General features: G+C 41.1%; 1 protein-coding gene across 7 annotated transcripts in view; it reads right to left on the bottom strand.

Annotated features, from left to right (window-relative positions):
• nhsl1b (NHS-like 1b) overlaps window positions 1–17,892 on the bottom strand; it is a 100,547-nt gene that overhangs the window by 15,774 nt on the left and 66,881 nt on the right. For 6 of the 7 annotated variants that reach the window (XM_006797072.3, XM_035910499.2, XM_035910500.2 and 3 more), the window contains exons 2-3: window positions 4,455–4,607; window positions 467–594 (exon numbers count right to left, since the gene is read on the bottom strand). In XM_006797072.3, the coding sequence (XP_006797135.2) occupies window positions 467–594; window positions 4,455–4,607 (281 nt within the window). Of the gene's footprint in view, window positions 1–466; window positions 595–4,454; window positions 4,608–8,412; window positions 8,621–17,892 lie in introns of those variants that run through there. The other variant, XM_006797073.3, reaches the window with a different exon arrangement.

Raw genomic sequence — 17,892 nt, 5'->3', positions numbered from 1 at the left:
AAATGCGTGAATGATTCACAGGTCAGAGTGACTGGGCTGGAATGAAAACAAGTAAAAAAGCAGCCAATTTCCTGAGAAAACCTTTGAAAGGCCTTCAGAAAACCTGGAGAACTATTGCTCAAGACCACTTCAAAAAATTACAAGAAAGTTCGGCGCCTTAGAAAAAAAATAAAGAAATGATGGATGGCTCAAGACTTTTGCCCAGTACTGATCACGCTCACCTTATTTAAGAAATTAGACAGAAAAATGGAAAGACCGAAAGCTACACAATGTGACAAGACTGAAACTTGGATAAAATGTAGCACTTCTTTTTCCAGCCACTAGAGGGGAGCCTAACACCATTTGAATTATTGCGCACGTGTTCTGCACCTGTATGCAAATAGAATGCAGAGCCTGTTGTACCTGCTACTTTTGAAAGCATACATTAAATTAGGTGGGTATGCATGCATACTGTGTTTATGTATACCTTCTTATCATTTTCATCATCCCCGTCATCCTGCAGGCTGCTGGTGGACTGAATGGGGTCAGAGAAGGTGGGACCCTGAGAGTAGTACTGGGAGCTCCGGAAACCATCTTTCCTCAACTTGTCACACTCTGAAGAACAAAGAAAGAGACAGAGAAACAGGTCTTGAACTTATTTGCTTTGGTGGCCTTTGATGAGAACTTTCTGATCCTGCTGAAAGGTGCAATTTTCACATAATGAAAGCGACATTTTATTTTGCACTATTTAAATACACTCAATACAAAGATTTGCTTCACTCATTTCCATGAATATACTACCAAATAATCCAAACAAATACTATTAAATATTCAAACTTTCATCCCATAACACAACGATAAGAAGAATGTGTGAAATATTTATGGGACATAAACATAGTGTTGTATTATCAAATGTGTACTGTAGAATATACCATTTGCTGTCTGTGTGTGTGTGTTTTCGCTAAGTTCCCTGCTGGACTCTGCCAAGCGTGCCTCACACCTCTTCTCGTCACCACCTGCCGTGATGAGGTTGTGATGTATGTACGTCAAAGTGAGATAAGACGGCAAGTGTGTGCGTGTGTGTTTGTGTGTGTGTAACCAGAGGAGGGGGGTATCAGCTTCAGTCTGTCACACACAGATGGCAGAAGCGTCCCTCTCTCTCGCTCTCTCATCCTCCCCCCTTTCCTCTCAGGGGGGAATCTAACACATCATCTCCCTCTTCCTCTCCCTCTGCAAATATCTATTAATGCATCCTTTGTTTGGTCTTTAGGAGGCAATTAAATTCACATACTTCTTAAACATCCTCAGAAAAAAGCCTCAAGAGTTGTTCATGCTTTTACTGATGAAGGATGAAATGATCAAACACACTATGAGGTTGCAACCTTATTTAAAATAAACACAAAATCCAACTTCTACGCTTCTCCCTAAAATTAACGGCACTTTAAAATAAGCGCGTTTCTTTTTTGACACCTCATCTTTCCCTGTGAAGTAATCCTGATTGATTCACATGTAAAAACCCTCCTATAAATGACAGTTTTTTTAAATCTTCCATCTTGGATATTTATTCAATGTGTTTCGCAGGATCAAACTCCCTTTTGGTGAATTAAACATGCGTGCGTGCTCACATCACTGTTAGCCCGCCACCTAAAACATGCTGCTCCTGATCCCTTTTACATCCTGTTTATTTCCACTGCTAATTACAACCCATCTCCACACAGAGGCACACTGATGCATGTATAATGCTGTCAGTAAATGGATCCTGATGGGGCTCGCGTGTAACAACAAGTTGATGCGGTGAAACGGTGGAAGATGGGACTCAGAAAGCAATGATAATGAGGACGATGACGGGAAGTGGAACTGCTCAGATGATTGGTGTTGCATGATTGGGGACAGTAAATGAAATAAATAAGCTCGGATGAGCTAAGTGTGGCTTGTTGCTAGGCAGAACTGAAAGGGGTGGGGGCGGGATAAGTAAGTGATATGAAAAGAAAAGCAGAAACTAGATGCGTCTCTCGGATACTTTTAACAGTGAAGGAAATCTTCTATTAAAAATGTGTTTTTCATTAGGTCTTAGTGACCCTGACCTTTGACCTGCGGACTTTAATTTGTGCCAGGTAAAGGTGTTATATTATTTTCATGTGAATGGGCTAGATGCAGGTACAGATGTACAAAGAAAAAACCTAAAGACTGCATTCGTCCCACTGGTTTCACCACTAATGTGTCCCAATCTGAAGCTGATACAAATTGAAATAGAGGATAAAAAACACAAAGGTGCAACTGTCAGGGCTACATGTAAAGCTGTGACAGCTGCAGGGAACTGATGTTGATGATTCTGGAGTAGGTACTGATGATGGTGCATGACTATGATACGACTGAGTTTTTTCAGTTTTTTTGGATGCAGGGGGAAAGTATTTAAACATAATTTTTCTTTCATTTCATCGTAAACACTGGCAAACAAAATGGATCGTGCAGTTATCACTCAATACCGTGTTATGTAACTTTAAAAATTTATTTCAGCCTGCTGGCACATTTTCAATAATCCACTAAACACATGCTGAAGCCCATGTGAGAGTTTCAGAAGGACAAAGAGGGGATGCACATTTCTATCCAACTGGATATTGATTATTAGGCTTTGCAAAGAATAAATCAGCCTCGTGGCACTGTGTAGTGTTGTGAGCATAACGTTTACTTTTGTGATTTATTTGCTATTGAGTTTTACACTAGATCCCCTTCCTTACGAAATAATAATATATAATTCCTTATGAAACCCCAACAACTTTTATAAAGTGAATGCCATATACACTACACCAGGAGTGTCAAATATAAGGTCAGGGGGCCTGAATCGGCCTGGCAAAGGCTCCGTCTGGACCACTGGATGGCTTTGGAAAATAATGTAAATAAACGTTGGACTTTTAGCTGTTTTACAGCTTGTCCTCATGATGAAGACGTCCCCCATGACCATATGGACTAAAAGTTCCTATCGGCAAGTTTTTGTCACTATGGACTTTAGAAATGTTTCTGAATATGGGTTTACAGTAAAACATAAATAAATAATTTTTAATCTAACCCAGTAACATCTCATTGTTTTGCCCTATACTTGTATTTACCTACATATTGTTTTACTTCAAGGCTCATTTTCAATTAATTCATATCCAGGTTGAATAAAAAAATAACAACAACTGTACAAGTTTCAGGTTAGAAACATGGCTGCACTAACATACGTTTCCTCTGTTGGCTGAGATGTACAGCGCGAAGATCAGCCCGTAAAGACTTATCAATATATATTTGCATTCCCCTAATTAGACGTCTATAATCTATATCACAGACTCATTGATTATTGCCCTGTGAGATAATGGCACAAGCCTCATTAAATAAAAAAGATCACATATAAAGTACACTACTAAAAGAAAAAAGAAAAAAAAAGTCAAAGCTCACTGAAAGTTGGATGAGCTCCGCTCTCCAACAAGGATAAAATCTAAAACAGTAAACGTTCTCTGCCTGTAAAGCGCACTGAGGCTTAAACAGACACCACAGGTGCTCGCTCACTGGACACCTGTTGTCTTGTCGTTAGGACCCCCGGGGATACGTGGTGTTGTCAGGTTGATAGGTTGGTGACAGGATGAGAGGGAGGGGGGCTGAATTAATCCCACCTACCAGGTGGTGTTTTGAGAACAGCAACAGTTCAGGGGTTTGAAGATTGGAAAAGACAGAAGACAAAACAGGGTGTGTGCATTAGAACCGGTGATTAACCCACTAACAGTAAGCATCAGCTTTCAAACACTTTCCAGTTTATCTCTCTTTCTGCCTTTTATCTCTGTGTCTAATCAGCTGACACACAAGTCCGGCCCTGGTGAGCATGCAAACAAATGTAGTACAGTCATACACTCAGTCCTACACAGAAACTCGGAAATATGTGGATTTTTCCCAAACTGTTATCTGTGAAATGCTTGACGGGCAGCTTTCCCAGGAACAGGTGCTGGTATTCCCACTTCCTGTTCCTGGGAAAGTTGTGACCAGTTGAACAAGTTGTCACTCTGCTGTGAGTTTCTGTTTGTCAGCAAAGCCTGAGCCTCTTCCCCCACTGAGTGGGACCAACAGGTCTGCGATGTCAGATGAACACAACTCACAAGTCAGGACAAAAAAAAAAAGGGACATCTTTTTTTGAGTTACAGGCAAATGTACACATTCTGGATCGTCCTCCTCAGTGTCACGAGCTTACTCCGATAACAGTGACGCCACCTACCAACAGTCCCATGAGTGAGATTCACCAGTTTGTAACTGGTTTGGCTCACATTCAGCATTTTCCCTTCGTTATTTGTGTAAATATATGCCATGTACATTTCTTCTTACTTAGATATTTTATTTACATATCTAACATTTTGGCAATTTTATCTATCATCCCATCTAAAACGAATTCCTTTATATGTCGCTCCGGTGCGTGGTGTATAACGTGCTCTATTTTGATTTGTCTTTACCTCGCAGGGCAGTTTTGAGGTTGACTTTGGCCTGGCGGTGGAGGTCTTCTACGCAGGGCGGCCTGCTTCCCGGTAGGAAGACGTTCTCCTGCTGGTGCCACGGAGCTGTGTAGTGAACCGTCCACTTGCTCTCCTCATCCAGGTTAGACACCGCTGCAGAGATAAACAAAGCAGATTAAGGATCGATATATTGTTCCCTCTGCATGATATAACAAAAAAACTCTCCATGAAATCTGACATAAAAATGACAGACAGCGAAAATAATAATGAACTAAGAACCGAAACATGTGTGGCCCTGCAAGTCTTCCAAAGAGCAGCATTGTTGGCCAACTTTAAAAAAAAGTAAATAAAGAATAAAGTAATAAAGAAGTGGTGGAAAAATGTCCCCAAGTACTGACTATTCAAAGTGTTTCATTGTATTTGCAGATGAAAAGGAAGGGGAAGGAGGCTTAAGTGTGGCAGACTTAACAGCCTTCAATCAACATGACACTTATCTGTGACATCACACACATACAGTAGGCCTCACAAGTCAAGAGGGGGAGGGAGAAGCTTACTGGGACAAGTTGGAGGGAATCGCTGATCAGTCGATACCAACTCAAAAAACTCGTAACTACTGGAAACTGATTCCATTAAACCGCTTACCTAACTGCAAAAATCCTTCCTCGAAAAAAATAAAATATGACAAAGACACCGATACCAAACAGGCCACATTGCTGGGCACTTTGGAAGCTTACTATTAACAAAGAGGCTTTGAGGTTACACAAAATACACCACTGTTTGGATTGAAAACACATTAATTAACAAGGTCGGGGAGAGGCACTTTTCATTATCCAAAACCCTTCTCTCAGTCATATCTGCTGATAAAGCGTTCACATCTTTTCTGTCCCACTAGTCCAGTCCCAGAAATGCTGTCTAAATGTAAAAAACACACACTCTTCCTAATTCTTAAGCTTACCAAGTGAGCGTATCCAAGCCAAAGTGGGTGATCGCGGATGTAAAACTATCTCCATCGACGGAGACAAAATGTAAGCAAAGACCTCTGAGTTTGTCCCTTTCTTTGCAAACACAACATGTCCAGCTGCCTGAGAGAATGGCTAAGTTTGTGAGAACCAGGAGGAAGGGGACGGATCATGGCAACGCCTGGGAGTGTTTTGCTTTAGGGTTTCTTTCACAGGTGCAAATGAGCTGAAGTGTGTTGGGGGGCAGACAGCCCTAAGGCCAACATCTGCAAATGGGCCATTAATGACAGTGTGACACGCTGCAACTGCTTTTATATATACATAACTGCTAATACATGCCAATAATGACCACGTCAAAAGCACTGTTCTGTTAATCACCTAAAAAGTACAGAGTGGGTTTAAGTGGATTATTTCCACTGTTGAAAAAAGCCAAGTGCATACAACTTAAGCCTGCTTTGTTGACCGTTGTGCAGGTTGTGACCAATTCCACCTTAATATCTCTACTGAATGCTTCTGATGCTCTGGTTCATACAAAGGCTGTCATTTTAACTCAAGTGCAAAAGACCCAACTAACAAACCTCTAAATCATGTTTTTTGCTTTTATTTAAGCAGGAAGTTCCACTTTGATTTTATTTTGAAAGTTACGATCAGGTTTAGGCTGAATTGACACTTGATATCAATGCCAGATGAAGTTCTTCTCAGCTGTTTTTCATCCACCATGCTGTCATCTGTTTACAAAATAAGTTGCACCTCCCATGACGGTCATCCTTTTGCCTTTGCTGAGTAGGCTTCATGTGGGGTGGGAAAGTTTTAATGACGTAATCTTTGCAATTCATCTGAAAAGCAAGATTGTCAGATTACCCGCCCGTGCATAAAAGTGTGTTATCTCAGTCAGATTGATCAATTTTAATGGAAGTTAATGAGAGGGGGGGAAAAAAGATGTGGTGTATACATGTGATGGTAATCACTGCATATGGAGTTATGGAGCATGGCTGAATACCTATCTGTAGTCATGCTGTTTTGCAGCGTGCTTGCACTGGTCAGACAGTCCCATGCTGCTCCAAGGCCCAGATGCACAAAAACACGCAGATACCACATGCAGATACTTACACACCAGGGAGTGGCAGTGCAGATTGAAAAGTCAAGGTCACACCAAAGTTCAAAGTTATAACATGCCTTCGAGCAAGTCACTGACGCCCCAGGCTGCACGTGAACGGGAGCTGTTCTCACATCAGCTTGCTTTATCAAGGGCTTTTTCTTTTTTAAATACAATTTGAAATTTCCTTGATCTCTCTCACACACTAAGCACAGGTAGCCCCTCCCCCAACCCTCCTTTTAGACCATGGGGTTTGAATAGACCTCAGTGAGGCTATAGGCAAACCAAGGCGATGGGGACTAAGGGCACAAAGCATTTATTGTCCCTCTGCATCAGTCTCCACATCAGGCCTTTCAATACCACAATGACCCCAAGCTCCTCAACACACACACTCACACACGCACACACACAGTCTCACACATAGTGGACTCTGGCGCGAAAGTCTTTCAGAAGTCCCCTAATCCCTCTGTCCATCGACATCCCAGCCCTGCCTGTGCTCTTTAACAAACACAGAAAGCAAAACGATGCAAATACTAAAAATGCAAAGGCTGCATAAAGCAATCCTTTTGAGATACATTAGCAGCCGCGAGCACGCACACACATGCACGCTGTGGAATTAACTGTGTGATCAATAACAGCAATAAAATTCCATTGGAGAGATCTATGTTAATCCTAAACTAAGTCCTCGATCACCTCCAAACACATGGATCGACTTTCAAACATGACTTTTAATTTGTAAAAACCTTTATTTTGAATTTGTCAGAAAAAAGGAAACAGAGGTGACTCTAAAAACGCTGATATCTAAAATAATAAATGATAAAATTAAAATTAAAAAAGGCAACTAGCATCTTTTGTTTGTGTGTCTACAGCAAACAAGTTTTGTGGACAACATTTAATGCAAAGTTTACACTGATAACTGCAACCATCTGAGGAGGTCTAGACTGATCTGCATATAAAAGCATTGGGATTGTCATGGTGCGCAGTTAAGGTGCAAAGTGCAGGCATGTGCAAGACAGTAGCACAGGACTTGTTGACTACAGAAATGCTGAGCTAATGATTAAGCGCATCACTCCAGCTTTAACTCAGCACACACACAGGCTATAAATAAACCACAAATCGCAATCTTCACAAGCAGCTTGCTCTGCATCAATCATGTCTTTGTTACAGCCTCATCTGCTTAATACCAAACCATTGATAAAATAATAGCTAATCGCCTTAAACAAAATCTAGTGTACACAAGTGGCACTTTAAAAAGTACTTCTCATGAGTTTGCTGTGGGTTTAACTTCCTGCAGGTGTCACTAGGGTTGCAGCAGGTTTTTCAAAGTACAATAATAAGAAACTACAACAGTTTCCAGGTAATACACAATTACTGCTAGTTCCACTGACCCTAAGTATCAACAAAACCTCATGTGATACAAGTCTGACAGACAATCGAGGTGGGGGAAAAAATGGCAATGCACACGTGCAGGGGAGATTCTACCATCATCCACTAACGGCAACTCTCACTGTCACCTTTAAACAAGCTGTTGGGTCATTTGGTGCTACAGTTGTGAAGTCCTGGCCCAGCGGTTACCTGGTAACGGGGTGCAACAGAGGGTTTTGTTTGTGCTTAGCTGAGGCAGCAGGGAAGCCGTTTGACCACAGGACACCATTAGTTCCGATCAAATCAGAAAGATCATTACGGCGGGCGTTTGTACACTTTTGACACAGAGAATCCTTAATGAAGCTGTTAAATCTAAATCCGCTTCAATAAATGGAACGCCGTGGGAATTTCAGACACAAATGCATATCCTGTCAAAATGATTAAAACAGTCAAAATCTCTAACCAACCACATGCAGTATTGATAGGGAGATTATTCAAATGCACATTAATGATCAGTATGGAACAAAAAATGTCTTACCCTTCCTTTTGAAGTACTTAATTATAGATTTTAACGAGGTCCCGATAAACACCATTTTTCCAGATCAGCGTATATGTCTCCCTCTTAAAAAAAATAAAAATAAGTGCCTTTGTTGAGGCTTAAAAACAACTAAAAAAAATCCAAGGAATAACAGAGAAGACGGGATGAAGGCGTGCTGGTGCTCTTCCGCTCACATTCTCACGGCTTGGCTGCGAGTGTACGTGAGCGTCTACTAGGCTGACAATAAGTCTCTACCCCTATCTGTCTCTCTGAACACACACACACAAATCGTCCGCCACTCCCCCCCTCAGGCAGTTCAGTCCTCGGAGACAAACACACACACACACACAGCAGGAGGGGTGTAGGACCGGCCCCTCTGTTCCTCTGTGCTTTGGTTACCAAGGAGTTCTGGCTGCCTTTCCCTTTATTTTTCATCATCAGTCATTCTCCCGCTTATTATCGCTCTACACTTTCATTCTACTTTGCTCAAAATATAGAAGTTTTTATTAGCGTGTACAGTCACTGTGTTGCTTTTTCGCTTTGTGCATCAATACTCATATCGTTCTTCGCGCAGCTCTTTTTTCACACTTTCCACGGGTGCGCAGCGTCTCAGTGAGGGACTCATCTGCAGAAGAATATTTATGCATGTAATTAAACTTCGAGTTACCCCACAGAACAACCTTGCACATCGTCAGGAGGGGGAAAAAAACATGTTGAGCTTTTCAGGAGGTACTCTCAGGTGGATGGTGCTTCAAGCAAAGTGCAATGCAAACAGAAAATATAATTGCCTACGGTAAATTACACTCATGCACTGACATTTAGCTCATCTGGTCTCATTTTTGCATCTCTTTGTAAAACAATAATCCAAAAATGTGATCATCTACTAATAAGTCAATTTTGCCTTTCTTTAAATCAACATTTCCTCCTCTGATCATTCCCAACCTGCTGTGTATGGCAGTGAATTAGTGCTACATGAATACAGACTTCATACAATCCTCCCATTGTCCAATCTGCTCACAATCTATCATGCACACACTCCAGCACCCAGCCATTCAAACACACACCCATGCACACACCCATAAGGGAAGGACAGCCCCGCCTTTTGCGACCGTATTTAATTTCAGCCCAAATGGCTGAAGAGCAGAGGGAGGGAGGGTGTGTGTAGGGGGCTCCGACAAGAGCTTGAATGGCACTGCAAATGATCCTTGAATTTATGGATAAAAAGCTTTTTCCCTCCTCGCTGTCGCATCCCTCTTTAATCCAAACCTCCATATTTGTTCATGCTTGTTAACATCCACTGTTGCTGCACTCCTCTGCATGCATGAAGCATATATGCACACAATTTCTTCTGAACTGAAAGCATGCAATAGGTCTCTAAATATCATATAACGAGTTTAACATGTGTTTGACCTGCTCATGAAAATCACCTTCTTTAAAGACATTATTATTGACCTACTTTAAAAACTGGAAAAATCCTGGCACAGTAAAGGTGTCAGGACAGGTGACCGTGTCAGCTTAAAAGTTCTTCTCCATGTGTCAAACATACAGCTTGCCACGTGTACAGTATTAGGATAATTTATGCGTGAGACTACGCAGCATCTCTCATTAAAAAGCCTATTGTTGTCACTCACACAAACGCCCACATGCGTGCACACAGTATAGCGGATAGGTCACCGTCTCTATATCCGCTGAAGGAGGTCTTCAAATCTAGGCCACCTCCAGGATTAGGCATATCAATTCAGCCATACGTCTGTCCACTCCTTCCCACTGAAGCCCCCTGCAACACCCCAGCCCAAACAATATTAATCTTTCATCCGTTCATACTCTAAGCAGCACATAAAGGAAGCACACAGAGTCGGTGGATAAAACGTGAGGCCGAAGTAAAAGTATATTCCAAATCAAAACCTAATTAGCTAATAAAGTAGCATGCAATTACAAACCTCACATTATTTAACTGTTGGTATTTCTTGCGTTGAGAACCAGCCAAAACCCCAATTTACAAATGTGAGATTATTAACCTACTTATTCCAATTTATGCAAAAACTGACGACAACATCCAACAATTACTTGCACTGCATACAAAATCAAAACTCGTGTTTCATTAGTATCATTCCCGGCGGACAGACAACAATTACTTCCTCTTGTAATACAACCAGATGACTCATGTCAAAAGCTAATGATAGGAAGTAAAAGGATAAATTGGAAAGGGGAAGATGAGAGCTAGATGTTCTAATTAACACACACAGTGATGAATGTGGCAGGTTGAACAGAGAGATTGATGAGGGACTCCTGCTCTTCCTCTTGTCACCGCACTCCTGTTTTCTTTGTCCTGTTTTCACACCCCATTTGGAGCTCCCCGTCAACCTGGCAGAGGCAGCTGCACATTCCCTCTCACGATCATTATACTTTTTTTTAAATTCCAGACTTCTGAGCTTAGCCCCATTTCCCTCCAGATCAAATTCAATCATTTGATCAATCCCCAAAAGACAAACACACCTTCACCTTCTTTTTTCAATATAAAAGATCAAATAACCCCAAAATCAAACAGCATCTACGTACACACAGCTTCATCTGAGAGTACCCAGCTTTTATTTTTCTAATTGGCCCTATGAAGACAGAGCTAAGCAAACCACCTAAAACCCCTCCACTCTGCTTGATCTGTTGATGTCACATTTCTCTCGCTCCCAGTTTCCCAAATTTTCTTTTCCCTTCTTTCCTCCTTTTTAATTTAGGCAACAGCGCTTTTACAGTGGCTAATATAATCAAGGCTGTATTGATTTTACACCACCCTCTTCCTCCCCTCTTTCATTTCTTGTGCTACTGTGTTCGAGCTGTAGCCTTGAGCACCTTTTGCTTGATAATGAGAAGAACTGTAAGGTGGAAATAAACAGGAAATATGAATTTTTAACATACAAAAACAACACATTTAGCACATTTTGCATCCATGTGGGATTGATGAAGTGCACAACGTATCGTTTTGACAGGCAGCAGGATTTACCAGAGTCGACCGAAGTGCTCATATGGCCTTAAACAATGAAGTGTAGCACTAAATCCTGCCTCCTTCACTGGATCAGTGCCATCCTAACTAAACTATCCTTATTTCTTTCCAGATTTGTGCCAAAGTTAGACAGGAAGTATTTTAAAATGTTAAATAAAATGTTAAATTTTTGCTTTTGCACAATTTGCAAACCTGCTAGCAGTAGTGGAAAATTTAAATCACTCAAACAAGAAAATATACCAAAACCCTTAAAAGACGAATACTCCTCTTTCACCCCCATCTACTTTTTTGTGAATGAAAATCTGTAATTTATAGCATGTAGAGGAACACATTGCTTGCTCTCATCCTCCCCCATTACTTTTATCTTTACACCTCTCTGAATGAAAGCATAAAATCAGGGGTCAAAGGGAATCTGATTACTTTGGTCTTCCCAACACGGAAGAAGACATGAATAATCTTGCAGCAACAAAGACTTAGATTGAGCAAGTGGGAAGATCAAGGCCGGGGGCAGTTTTGATACCTGTTATCGCTGCACTGAAGATATTTGTGTACAAAATGTGCCACTTTGGCTGATTTATCACCCTCATAAATCTTTACTTCACGAGTTTCCTAAACAAGGAATACGCTGAGTTGATGCTTAGCTGTAGATCTGCTTCTACAGCACTCGTAAAAAGGCAGTTAAATGACGTTAAACTTCAAACTTTCTCCTGAATAAACACCAACTCTCAGCTCAAGCATCACACATACAGACACTGAAAGTGACGGACAGACTAGGCTGTGTAAACAAGGGGTAAAGTTCGCATGCACGCTCACCCACACAAACACAGTTCAATAAATTCTCGCATAGCAGTTTTATGACACTAGGGGTACACACGAAAACTCCCGCGGTCTTCCTCTCCTTCATGCTTTCCCTCTTCTAGTCTTCCCATCTGCCCAACTCCTCTGACAGAACGTTTTCCATCTCTCTCTTTAACATTTAAACTCTCTTCAGCCCACAACTGTTGTCAAAATAAGTAAAACGACTGAAGATCACCATCCAAATGTTCAAATCACTGCCACTCAGCCTGGCCCATCAGGAGAAAGTCAGTGCCTGCAAGGCTTTTCTTTCTGGAGGTTTTCAATTGGCCCATAGGCGGTGTTTGTTCAGGATGGCTGGGTATAAACCCACTTAAGAGGCATCCTGCAAATATTTGGGACAAATGTACTTGAAAGAATTGGAGTAGCTCAAAAAAATGTTAGTACATTTGTTAAGTGGGGATTTAGACAGGTGCAATTAAAGCATGCAAATAGGAGAGCGAGCAGTTTGAATTTAAAGTTCATTGAGCGCATCTGGGATGACATTTTACTCTAAATCAAGGTTCTTGCAACATAAATTGTGTGGGGGGTTTTTCTCTTCGTTGTGAGCACAAGTTAGCAGTGTGTATCTGTGCGAGTGTTTGATTATTCTCCTGAATGAAAAGCAGAGGGGGCCTCCTTCTATAGGCTTCTATAGGCTTCTCCTTCTTTGTGATTCATGACACTCTGCAAAACAACGCCCTGAGCTCGCACACATCGTCCCAAAACACATGCAAAACCTTGTCCTTTGTGTCTAAGGGCGTTTTCTGTTTCACGTGTGCGTATGCCAGCGTTGATGTGGTGACACACGCATGTTTCTGTTTTATGTTCAAACATCATGAAGCTGTTCTCACACACAGTCGTGTGGGAACATGCATCAATCAGAAATATGCCTTTGTAATACTGATGGAGATGGCATAAAGGCATGTAGACTTTGAGAAGAAAGAGAATGAGGTGGAAAGCAAAGTTGAATCTGCAAAAAGCTGAAGCGTGCTTTGATGTGGCAGAAGCGGAGCTATTTGATGGTAAACGATGCAAGGGGAGAGAGAAAAGGAAGTAGTTACAGGGGAAAAAAGAACAAAAAAATAAGAGCCGAGGGAAAAGCTACAGGTGGAATCCAGGAGAACAGATGAAGACCGATAAGGAAAAGAAAGACAGACAAACATACACCAGAGCCCAGCAGTTTTTGGCAGTCAAGTCTAATTTTCTCTCCCTTGGCGTCTGACCCGGTGCTCTCTACCGACCCCCCCACTTTGAAATTCAAGCCAGGATAAAAGAGAAAGACAGAGAAAACAGATAGAGGATACACAAATATACCTCTGTTTGAGCTTGTGGACAGGCAAAGTGCATTTGTATCTAGTCTCTGAAACCTTTGACATAGCAGCAAAATGAGAAATCTAAAATGAAGGAAGTGTGCAGCCATTAAAAAAATCTTATACATTCCTTTAACAGGGAAACTTTTACACAAGCTTGGACACAAAAAAGCAGCTCACTCTTAAAGGGAGTTAAAACATTGTTGTATTACACGCAGGCTGATTTGTACCCCTACGCCTTTGGGGTCTTTTGAGAAGGTGGCAGTTTTGTTGTTGATTTGAGACTTTTATGTCCACCGTCAGAGCGAATTTGTAGCTAACCGTGTGTTTCCTCCCTGGCAACAGAGTTTTAAATCTAATGAAATCCCCACCCCCCATCTTAAGTTAGCAGGACAATAAACTGAAGCTAAAACAGGCCCGTGACATGATGGAAATCGTGCATGTTGATGTTTTTCCTGGTGGTTAGTTTGACTCAAGACTAACATTTTAGTCAAACATATATATTTATTTATTTATTTATTTATTTATTTGGGTTATTTAAAGTCTTACTTGTTAAATGAATACATTAGGAAGTCACAACATAGAAAACTGCAAATAAAAAATAGATTTAGCTCATCGCACCACTGTGAAGGCCTAAGCTTTGGACTTGGTGTTTAGAGCTCCGCAGCTGAGAAGTGGAAAGGAGTGATAATTGTAGAAATACCCAAACAAATAAAAAAACGGATTGTCTCCAAAACCTGATGTGTGAACAGGACCAGGCTTTAACTACAGCCATGAAAAGGATAGACTCCTTTAACCAGGTAAAGGTCACCCAGATCCAGAAGATGACTATTGGACCCTACATATATAAAATTAAATTGAAGTGAACTAAATGAATTGCAGACATGTAGAACTGTCAGCATGTCCACAAAGCTGTGACTATATTTCTCAAAACTATCTAGCTTGCATGTGATACGCTGTGATTGTTCGTGCTTTGGAGCTGGAATAAAAGTTGGTAGGTGACCAGCAATAACCTTGACTTAAAGGACCAGTGCTAAGGATTTAGAGGGATCCATGAGCAGAGATTGAATATAGAATTGGACAGTTTATGTTAACACAAGGATCAGTTCTTTTCCGTGGACCAAGCCATGGTGGACGGCAGATGTTCAGTAGATTGATGCCACGAAATTATACATACTGTTCCTTCAAGAATTCAACTTAATGTGTGTTACTTCTCAGAATCGTGACCATGCGTGTGTATTACATGGCTGACATGCTATTGAAGAATAATTTCCCAGTGGAATTCCCTTTCTAGTCACTGGTAGTGTAACATAAAGACAGCCCACCGATTACATTAGGACCCATTACCATCCAGCCATGCTGTCGCCACTCATATTGACTCCCGGCCATTTTCACTGCCCTCTGAGGATCTGCCATATCAATAACCACAAAACCTAGGTGTGTCGTTGAGGAGAGTGGGTAAGGTTTTTGTCTGTTTGAGGCATTAGATGTCTGTCTAACTGCTTTTATTATAATGGTTTAAAGTATGCTGGATGGGTTTGTGTACCCACAGCAGGTCCACACCACTGAGTTGAGACAGCTAACATTCTGGACATCGCTCTTACTGCACTGAATCACTATATAACCTTCAACTGTTTGGTTTTTATCTGTTTTTAATCAAGCATCTGCTCTTACAGATACAAGCCATAAGACAATACATGTGCATGTGGTTGAATGCTATATGCACTCAAGCATGTAAGCATACACACATGCATGCATGTAAAGATGCCTGCACAGAAAGAAGAGAATATGTTGGCTGCTGCACTGGTTTCCTGACCTACATTTCAACACCAGAGCTGTCTGCTCTTCTCTCTTAATGGTCTGTGTGTGTGTCAGTGTGTGTTGTTCCACCTTCATAGCAGCACACAATCATTAATCCAATTTCATAATTAACTTGACGCAGAAAATGCCATAAATCTGGCATTAAATACAGATATAGTGCACTGTGGGGAGCAGCAGCTGTAGGGGTCCACTGTGTCCTATATATCTATATAAACCTGTGTGTGTATGTGGGAGTGTGTGCGGCTGTCTTTACAATAGCAGACTTTCTACTTCATGACTCACTCAATAAAAAGTCTGGAGTGAATGATGGCCAGGCTGGGATAACTGCTAACGATCAATAGGTCACAGCTGGAATATGACATCATTTGTATTAACAGTATGATTCATTAGCATCAATATTTCACTGGTTTAAGATATTAAGCCAACACTCTTAAAATATATTCAGCCAAAGACAACACAATAGCAAATATACGGCTCAGAGCTTTGGTCACACATCTTTTTTTTGGCTGTTATCATGACCTCCACACTCAGCTCATGCTGCTGAGGCGAGGGTCTTGTCTGATTTAGGCACAGAGGCACAGAGACAGACTGAGCTAATTTAGGTTAAGTGCCTCCAGTAGCTCAAGGGCACAAAACAACAAGCCACCTGGGGCTAGCTTGTTTTGCAGGGAGGAAAAAACCAAAAATCAAGAGTGTGCATGTGTTATATCAGCAAAAACACAGGGAGACCAGTGGGAAGTGGGCTAAAGCCATATCAGCCACAATGTTTGCATGTGTTCATCTGCAGCACCTCCACAACTGGAGCAGTAATTGACGCTGTGGTGTTTGACCCATTTCCCACATTGCACCTCACTTCCCATCAACAGTAAGACTAGGTCAGTCGGGGTGAGTGGGGGGGGTGACACAAAAGCACCCAATCAACTATTAGAGACACAGCCAATTGACTAACAAATTAAGGAAGTGAGCAAGACAATCAACCTCGAGGATTTAGCACAAGTGGGGGGTTAGTTATAAAGTCGGATGCAAGTTCTGGTGGCCGACATCGATTACTGTTATTAACCGATACATTTAAAACGCATGACTGCTTTTGGCACTGCTCATCCGGCCTATAACATCGATCCAATTAACATCTGCCTTTGCAGGATTGTTCCAGGATGTTTTACAGACTCCAGATTGCTTTTAGTTGACTAAAATCTGTCTACAGACTAAAGTTAGTTCCCTCAGAGAGAAAGTCAAATCAAGTGTATTTAAATTCTGGAGAATGAGATGATTTCAAATTTAGAAATAAAATTCTGTTTCCTACATGAGTGGAATTATGGCATGGATAAGCAGAATAAGGATGGATTGGATGGATGGCAGCGGTGTGGCAGATAGATATAGTATAGTATAGTGCTATTTTGTGTGGTGATACTGCATCATTCCAGGGACACCAAATAGGGCTGTTCAATATATATCGGATGACGATATAAAAACGTCTATCGTTTCATTTTACGCTATCGTTTGTTTCGTGGTGTCGCAAAATAAACTCTATGGCAATATTTTTTCAGCGTTTTGATGGACACTGTAGTAGCTACATTAGTTTCTTAAAGTTCTCTCTTTCTCTTATATTTAATATAACCACACTACAGACGGACAAGCGCCTGTTTTTATGCGTTGTGGTTAGCAACAACGACGGTAAAACCTTCGCGTGTCCGCGTGTTTATGTTCCACATAAACCTTTCACAATAAAGCTCAAGATCCTGTTGAGACTTTTCAAAATAAACTGAATCACGTGAATGAGCAGATTATTTACGGATGAGAAGTAAAAAAAAGAACCGCCAGGTGCTAAAAAATAAACCTTAGACTCAAACGTTAGAACAGGCTTTTCCCCGCAGCACGCCGTGTAATAAATACTCACAAAGAAAACGGCAGCTGTTACAACTTATGTCTATAGTTTCATACATCGGTTAAAACACTCGACTCCAGCTACATGACGCGCAGCTGGAAACACTTCCCGCAAGTCGAGCTCACAGAATTTACAAAAATGTTACATTTTTTGTGATTTATATCGTTATCGGACGATAGAATTCTTATATAGATATGAGATTTTGGTCATATCGCACAGCCCTAAAACCAAATATCTATATTTTAATAAATAAAGAGAGAGCTCATCGCATGCACCTTCATCCTGAGGTAACTTTAACTTTTGCAAGTGGTTTCTGAAAAACCACGTGCAAATCTACTGGACACACTTAGCTTGACAAAGCTACCACCTGATTCAGAGCAAGCTAATGGCTCAGTCACACAAGTAAAAATAGTACAAGAACATTTAGGCTGATTGCAATCACTCTTCAAACAAACAGTTCCTGTCTAATCCATAAATGCAGTGAGATTACCAACATGTTGCCATCAGTCTGAATGAGTCTTGAATGAACAGGCTGCATGCTGGTTGTAATTTGGTTACATATATACATATACACTATGAATTTCTGTCTATGTAGACAGCAACATATGTGATTTTCAATAACTTACCAC

Source organism: Neolamprologus brichardi, chromosome 15 (assembly GCF_056152115.1).
Source record: "Neolamprologus brichardi isolate AB-2024 chromosome 15, ASM5615211v1, whole genome shotgun sequence".
NCBI classification, from domain to species: Eukaryota; Metazoa; Chordata; class Actinopteri; order Cichliformes; family Cichlidae; genus Neolamprologus; species Neolamprologus brichardi.
This window is presented reverse-complemented; position numbering and strand designations above follow the sequence as displayed.